Source organism: Cyprinodon variegatus, unplaced genomic scaffold (assembly GCF_000732505.1).
Source record: "Cyprinodon variegatus isolate N-32 unplaced genomic scaffold, C_variegatus-1.0 Scaffold946, whole genome shotgun sequence".
NCBI classification, from domain to species: Eukaryota; Metazoa; Chordata; class Actinopteri; order Cyprinodontiformes; family Cyprinodontidae; genus Cyprinodon; species Cyprinodon variegatus.
Genome location: NW_015151399.1, coordinates 160,094 through 168,760, shown reverse-complemented (window position 1 = coordinate 168,760; position 8,667 = coordinate 160,094). Strand labels below are relative to the sequence as shown.

Sequence of the window (8,667 nt, the reverse complement as noted above, 5' to 3'; positions counted from 1 at the left end):
CAGGACCAATTGTCAAAATTTTGGTGTCGATCATTCGATTTCATCCTGGACACTACAGAAAATGGGCTAAAAGTGTTAAAAACCGGAATTCTCCTTTGTTAAAAGAGAAAAAACCAAACAGAGGGGGTGGATAGGCCATGCACAACAATAGACTTCAGCAATTTAGGAAAACGATGGATGGCCATGTGATTTGTATCTGACTTGGAATGCACTTTGAAGGATGGACCTCCATGCTGCTTAAATGCATCAGAGCTCCATTTACAAATTGTTCTGGTGCGGGCCAATAAAAAAGACTCCTAGATAGATGTTGAAACGTCTTCAGAAAAGAAATTCCAATTTAAGCTTGTTTTGTGATTGCCATGACACTTATGACTAAGAATTTACACAAGCATTCTGGATAAAGTAGCTATTTTAAGCAAGTTATTTAGCAAAAGTCCAGTGGTGTCTAATTTAAGCCTGTTTTGTGGATTACAGAGACTGAAAATATTTGGCTAATTGAAAATTGAAAAAATGTACTTTGTCTCATAATACCAAGCTATCATACCATGGATTAATTAAAGCCGCCACTAAAGCCAAATTAGGATTATGTGACCCCAACCTTGCATCACTGCAGAGAGTTAAATAAAACTGAATATCATTTTCATTTTCATCAGTTTAATCTGCAGGATCTGGTCAAAGATAATGAGTCTTTTTAGATTTTACACATTACTAAAAACAAAACTAGATTTTAGGAAATAAAACTAGCATGTGCTTTGGTACTTTCACTTCCACCTTGCTATAGATATTCATAGTTTCAAAACTACAAATTATTTGTAGAGACCTCATGATTTACCCTCATAAGCTATAGCCATCTAGAAGCAGATATTAAAAACATACTGTTTTTTTTAAATATCTGTGCAATTTAGTTTAATCAGACAAAAATGCACAGATGCAAAATAGCATTCTTCTTGATAATCTTCGAGTCAATCATTGGTGACAGATTCAATCAAAGAGTGTAAAAGATGCTTTTTTGATAATCCACTCAGTTGAAACCACACAGAGGATACAAGTCTTCCTCTTAACCATAACACTGATCTTATCAAAGATATATTAAGAGCTTTGCTCAAACTTTCTCTCTTAATGTTTGTGTCTGTTTTGTTGTACATGTCATGTCTTGTCCTGGGTTAAAAAAAACAACACAGACTGCTTTGACTGTCACAGACAGATACTCACGTCTCCACCTGTCCCTCTCACCACAAACTGAAGAAATGCTGCAGAGCAAAGCAGGAGAGAAAAGGTGTGATAAAAACAGGAACCTTTTACGCACAAGCTAAGTGAAGGGGAAGAGACTTTTAAATGCACTGCTCTAACAGGTGTCATGATGCAAGCCTCTGTGGCTCTGCAGATGAGGAAAGCAATACTTAGAAAAAAAAAGGTGTGATAATATATTTGGGTTTTGGAAAACCTGACAGCCTCTCTAAAGTATTTTGATATAATCATTTAAGGAGAGATTTAACACAGATAATAGATATGAAAATGGGTTAAAATTGTACTGATTGCACTTTCAGTATGATCAGCTGAAGATAACCTCATTCATTACAGTTTCACTCTTTTGGATTTGACTGCGACCTTTTGTAATATTTGTTGTTTCAATTTGTACATTTCAAAATGAAAAAAAAGAATCAGATTGAATTTTTGCCAAGTTGTGCTTTAATTTTTTTGAGGATTTTTTTTGTGATCAGGTTGTAATGGATCCTGTGTGTTCCTACATGTTAAGCTTTTGTGTGCAGTCCCATGACATCGCCTCCCACTCCTTAAGCTACACTGGCAATCAGGTCTGAGCAGTTACACCTGCGACAGTTCCAATTGCCATTAATTGCTGCACCTGGAAGAAGCACTATATACTCCTGGCTCTCCTACTTGGTAACCAGCAGATTCTTGAAGCTGTTATGTGAGCATACCTTTTAACAATCCTAGTTTTACCCTCAAACTGTCTCTTTTCTATTTTCCCCTGTCCATGTTGCCCCTGTTAGACTTAGACTAATACAAATGTTATTGTCATTTTGTATAAACAAAGAGTACACAAAACGAAAAACAGGAAACATCTATGTTCTCATACACCTGGTTAGGAATAAAGTAGAATTCAGCGCCAGTGTTTCCTGCCGAGGTATGAGTGCCAAAGTCTTAAAATAATTGTATCAATAAAATTCTTCTAATTTTTTTTCTTTCGGTGTGAGTTTTTCAGATTGAAATGAAGCCTATAGGCGGAAGTTCAACTGAAGAAACTACCTGCCTCATCATCAGAGGATCACCTGCCTCTGACGCAAACCAATCACCTTTGAATCAGCATCCAGAGTTCATTTTAAAAGGTCTTCAAATCCACGACTCTGCCTGCTACCCAGCCAGCGCAAGCGGTGTTTTTTGCTATGTCTGATTTTCACTCAGATGACCCTAATTCAACCCACCTCCATCCCCTTCTCCACCATCGTAGCTAAGCTACTTCTGGCTTTTTCATGGTGCTTCTTCATCATCGTCCCTTTAAGAGTGTAATTACTCACAGACTCTTACTGCATTCCCTGTCACATCTCAACCTGTCAGGCGGAAGACCGCCATGTTGAGCCTGGTTCTGCCAGATGTTTCTTTCCAAGGGGGAGTTTTTTCTCTCCACTGTCTCTTCATGCTTGCTCATCATGGACAGGTTCATGCAAACCTGTGTTTACCTATCTTCCAGGTCCTAAGTGAAGCACTAGTATTAGCTCACACAGTCTACTGGATCTCACTTAGACAGTTCAAGCACATCATCTCGCCAACCAGCAGTCTATGGACTGAACCAACTTTGTCTTACTCCACTAGACCACCAGTTTCAGGCCTGGGGGGGAAAATTCCTGTTCTCATACACCTGCTTATGCATGTTTAAGAAAAATTCAGCGCTAATGTTTCCACTTTGCTAGCCAAAGTCTTAAAATAATGGTATCAATAAAATTCTTCTAATTGTCTCTCTTTTTCCATGTGAGTTTTTCAGATGGAAAAAGTAGTTTACTGTATGGAAAAGTTTAGCAGGACCATTTTAGGTAATGGTAGAATCAAAGATGGAGCATATGTTACATGAATGGCCTTTGTGGAAGCATGTCTCAGCCTGTTTGTGGGCAGAGTTTTACCGTAACAGCTGAGGTAACATCTCTCAAGGACACATTCGATAGCTTTCAGGTTTTGTAGCTCACAGTTACAGCAGACAGCGGAGCAATCTGTCCTGTTTTTTTTTCATCTGTAAGTTTTAACATTTGGAATTTACAAAAACAAAGCAACCATACAGTCAAACACATTTGTCTTACCTACAGTGATTTTTTTAAAGGGGAGAACCTATGCGGGAATACAGGTTTCATTTGCAGACAAAAAAAGGTTTCGTTATGACTAAAAATGCCATGTCTAAGTTTCATGATTGTTGTACTTAAAATGGGTCGTCGTCTTTCTTTTTCTTACAGTTTTTCATTGTGTACAATTATCATTATTTTTGTTAGTCTTTTTAAAATGTTGGTAGAAATTGTTATAGATAACTTAACAATAATCTCAATTTACATTAAAATGTATAAATATGGCTCATAAATAGAATACCTGTATTTGTAATAAAACATTTTTTACTTGTGGTTTGGGATTACTTTACTTTATGTCTCAGTGTCCAAAATCTTGGACTCTACTACTCAGCACACCTAGAACCAAAACCAAACATGGAGAAGCAGCATTTAGTTATTATGCCCCTCAAATCTACGTCCCAGAAACCTGTAAAAGGAACCAAATCCTTACTTGCTTTAAATCAAGATTGAAAACACATTTATTTAGAGTGATCTTTTGCGTGTGCTGTCTAATCATGATTAATTAGGTTTCCATTCTAATGGTTTCCAATGTAATGCTCTGTAATTTTCTGAATCACTTAATCTTTTTTTTTTTAATATCAATAAATTAATATTTTTTATATGTTTAAATGTCTTTTTTTTTTTTACTACTACTTACTTTAGGTGTTACCTTACTTTCTATTTACTTTCTTTTTTTTTTTATCATATACAGTACTTAAAATTGCCTTGGCACAGAACTGTGGTGCATAATAACTTGCCTTGCCTTGCCTTGCCTTAAAGCTAAATGTTTTCCCATAAAAGCCACTTTCTTTTTCTCTCTATACAAATTAAATAAATTGGACAGTATTTGAGGAAATGTCCAGTCTGATTGTTTTTCTAGTATCTAAAATGTCTTTTAATCTATTTTAATCTTTTTTCGTTTGTTACCTATTCATTATTTAGGAAATGCAATTATTTACCTATAATGAGAAAGCTAAATGCTGTTGGAGCTATAGAGATTCAGCAACATGGCAGGGCATGAAAGCACCCACCAGTTTTGACAGTTACATTACGGCAAAACATTTTAGCTTCACAAGAAAAACACACATTCTGATTATAGGACAAAAACACTATATATACTATAAATATATTAACATAGACATAAGTATCTGGAATAAAAATGTGAATTGGAATTAAAAAACCTGGTCAACATAACCGCGTGTCTTGACGGGATCTTTAATTGTTCGCTTACCCATACACATTCCAATCTGATCAAGCAATTTTAAGTAAGTGAACATACTGTAGGTAGAAGAGAAGGGAGTACAGTTACCCATGTAAACAAGATTAAACAACCAGTCAGAATGAGAGCAGAAGTTACAACATCTACCTGAATGCTGCAACAATTGCAGAATTTTAAATATCAGTGTTGAAAAGGAAAACGTGAATACTATGGTCACAATCAGAATAGCCTCCCAACAAAGAGCTTTTAACTCCTAGGACTTAAGCTATAGCTCTTGGTATACAATTCTCCTATTTGCTCCCTCTCTCTAAATTACAATATGATTTTTTTTACCTAACGATCTGAAATTGGAGCTGAAGTTGCATCATTACTTATTTCCTCTCTTTATGCCATTATGCATGGAACCCTATTTTTTAACATTTTAATGTTATGTCATCATTCTTCCGCTTTTATTGTTTGGCTATTCTGCTGCACTGTTGTCGCTTTCTTTTCTCAACTCTTCCTAATCTGTGAAAAAATCTTGTTCACTTTCTAAAATTATGTTCAAAGGACGATCAGCAATTATTTTCTTTTTTTAATTTAGCTGAACAAACAACTCTTTGTATCCAGTGTAGCATGACAGAATCTGTCATGATCCAATTTATAAAACCATTCAAAGTCCCTGTAAGAAAAGATGATCAAAACCATTCTATTGGTAAATTAAAGTTGTGTTTTTTTAACATGAAAGATTGATGATCATATAAAATAACAGTTCGTATAACACTTAAATTCCAAAAAATATTACAATGAATGTGGTCCATTGTCTTTTAATCAATATTTCTGAGATTGTAAATATTATAAAAGGTCTCAACTTTAAATACAAATGTAACTTTCCAAAGGATTAAATAGCCCTAAAGGGAAGATTCTGTTGTACGTCCTGGATTAATTATGATGACAGATGAAAATATCTACATAGGTTCAATGTCAGCACACAGGAACAGGTATTTCTTTGCAAAGCATTTCTTTTAAACTGGTTCAGAATCTGAAACACAGTTTGTAAGCACATGAAACTAATGAGTCAATCTCTGTTTGAGTGTGTTTATAGCAGGGAAATGTCACAATGCCAAATCTTCACATATTCAGAGGTATATACCAGTTCCAGTTCACTTTAAAAGGGCAAGGTGGTGGTGTGTTAGGATAAGTTGAAAAAAATATTTAGATAAGGTGTTATTACAAACAATAATTGCCAGTTAAAATAATCTCAATAGTCAGACTTTAAAAAGCAGACAAGACTGATTCTTTCATTTTGTAGTTTAGTCATTGATAGTATGTAGTCATTGAAACCTAATTATTTGTAATCTTCCTGAACATCCAGTTTTTTTTATTGCAGTTTTTGTTATTTTTGAAATATACTGAGCATTGAGTACACACATCTATATTGTTAACTGTTGTTTTATTCCTGTTTTTTTTTTTTAACAAACCTTAATTTGTACATCCTCTTTAAAGACTATTTTAAATATTCAAAGTTTATGAATGTATAAAAAAAAAATTGTTAATCCCCCACCCACCCCGCACAACTTTGATTTACCCTGTGATGCAGCTCTCTCTTCTGTGCCATCGCCGTTTCCTCTGTGCAGTCCTCTATTCTCTCAAGCTCATTTCTGCAGAGCAGCTGTATGAACTGCAACATCTGAACTGAGCTATTCAGTAAGTTTTGTTTACATCCTTTTCTTTTATAGAATATTTGCACTTCATCCTCATACACATAGAAAAAACAACGTCTTTGAATTAAATGAGAGTTTATTTGTTGCAATTTGCTTAACATTAGGCATTTATAAGCATTACATTAATATAAATGCCTTTCTGTCTATGTTTTGTCGAGTCATTCTTATAAGTTATGTGTTTTAATCGAACAGGTTTGTAGTTGATAGATTGTATTTGTAAAGTTTTTTTTATAAACCTGAAGTTCTGTAAAATGGTTTGAGTTAAAGCATGTGGACCTCCTTTAATAATAGAAGGCTGAAAAATGAAAATAAGTCATTCTAGCAGAGTAGGATTATTTCAATGGCCACATGGAAAAGCTAACAAAAATATGATCTTATATATAACCCCTTAGCTTATGTTGAATGTAAACCTTCATGTCCTTTTTATGACTCAAGCAACTAAAACTATCATCAGCATTTTTTAATTGATTTATTGTAATTATTTGAATAAAACATATTGCTTCTCTTTACAAGCAGAAACATTATCCTGCTTCAGTCAAAATCTATGTAAAAGCATATCTTGTGCATTAAAGACAGACAGCACCCCCTTGTGGCTGGACCCAAAACTCAACAAACAAAAACAACTAAAATAAAATTTCCCTTTTTCTTTCATAGTGAGGTGAATGATGGGAGCTGCTAAGAGTTCAACAGAGGAATACCAATGGTGGATGGGATTAGATCTGAATGAAAGCTATACTTTTGATTATAACGAAGATGGAGGGGATGTTTGTGACCTAAACACAAAGTTTGAATCTGTGTTCTTACCAACTCTGTACTCGCTGGCATTTTTGATTGGTATTTTGGGGAATGGATTGCTGTTGGGAGTCCTGTTTCAGAGCAGGAAGAGTTGGAGTGTGACAGACACCTTCATCCTTCACCTGGCTGTGTCAGATATCCTGCTATTGATCACGCTACCCCTCTGGGCTGCACAGGCTGCTAGTAGCTCGGGGTGGCAATTTGGTTCTAACCTTTGCAAGACTACTGGAACTGTTTTTACGGTGAGGATTTTACCTTTTGATATGCATGCTCAAATTATATATTCTTTATATATAAAAAAGATACTCAATATCCTTTTTTTTAACTTTCAGATAAACTTCTACTCTGGGATTTTTCTCCTGGCCTGTATCAGCATAGATCGCTATTTATCCATTGTCCACGCTACCCAGATGTACAACCGCAGGAAGTCCTGGGTGGTTCATATGAGCTGTTTATTGGTGTGGGTCTTCTCTTTGCTCCTCTCCATCCCTGACTGGCTGTTTTTAGAGGTTGTGTCAGACGACAGACGGAACATAGAACAGTGTACTCGTAATTATTCCAAATTTACCAGCATCCCCGAAGAAATACAGACCCAAAGAATGGGAGCACGATGGCTATACCATGCTGTGGGCTTTTTGCTTCCTTCAGTTGTCCTGATTTTCTGCTACTCCTGCATCTTGCTCCAACTGCAATGTGGCTCCCAGAGCCTCCAAAAGCAAAGAGCTTTCAAAGTCATAATAGCAGTGGTGGGAGTTTTTTTTCTCTGCTGGACACCATATAATATTGTACTTTTGGCAGACACAATTCAAAACAACTCAACAGCCAACTTAACTTGCAGCTCAATGGCGTCCATGGGAGAAGCTCTGACTGTAACAGCTTCTTTGGGGTACCTTCACTGCAGCCTCAATCCTATTCTGTACGCCTTTGTAGGTGTGAAGTTCCGCCGTCAGCTGGTTATCATCCTGAAGTCTATGGGCTGCAAACTGAAGACCCGTATAAAATCAGAATCGTTCACCAGGAAAAGCTCCATTTGGTCTGACTCTAGAGAAACCTCAAATTCCATAGCAATCTGAATGTATAAAATAAAACCAGCTAAAAAGACAAGTGACATAAATTAACCAGAAGGCTATAGCGTCCGTCATCAACTGCAAAGCAACAAGATACAGTTTTCTCATAACCAGGCAGCTGTGTAGGATAAGAAAACTTGGAATTTATTTTGACATGTGAAAGAAAAAAATGGTGCATTTGTATATATTTTAAACTGCAAAACATTTAAATATAAACAGGCTATTTTTTTTTCTTAAAATAAGTGCATTTTGTCTTGAATTGAGGAAGTAAGTGAGACACTCTGCCAATGGAACAAGTTGATTTAGATTTAAAATAAGAAAAAACAATTGCATTCTGTTATTTCAAGTCCATATTATCTAATTATTTTATTCTAAGGGTAAAAATACTCATTCCATTGGCAGAGCATATTATTTATCTGCTCAAATTAAGGGTGAATACACTTATTTTAAGAATTTCTGACTAATTTTAAGATCATTTTTGCAGTGTATAATAAGGTTTTGTATATACTGTATATATATGTATATATATTTTTTCATTTTGCAACATTTAATTA

At 35.3% G+C, this 8,667-nt stretch overlaps 1 protein-coding gene across 1 annotated transcript; it reads left to right on the top strand.

The window, feature by feature from the left end:
* Positions 1–6,150: 6,150 nt before the first annotated feature.
* On the top strand, positions 6,151–8,372 carry LOC107100217 (C-X-C chemokine receptor type 3-like). Its single transcript, XM_015398626.1, has 3 exons — positions 6,151–6,234; positions 6,906–7,288; positions 7,379–8,372. Exons 2-3 carry the CDS (start codon positions 6,914–6,916, stop codon positions 8,117–8,119), a joined length of 1,116 nt encoding a protein of 371 aa, XP_015254112.1. The 5' UTR covers positions 6,151–6,234; positions 6,906–6,913; the 3' UTR covers positions 8,120–8,372.
* The last annotated feature ends 295 nt before the right edge of the window (positions 8,373–8,667 follow it).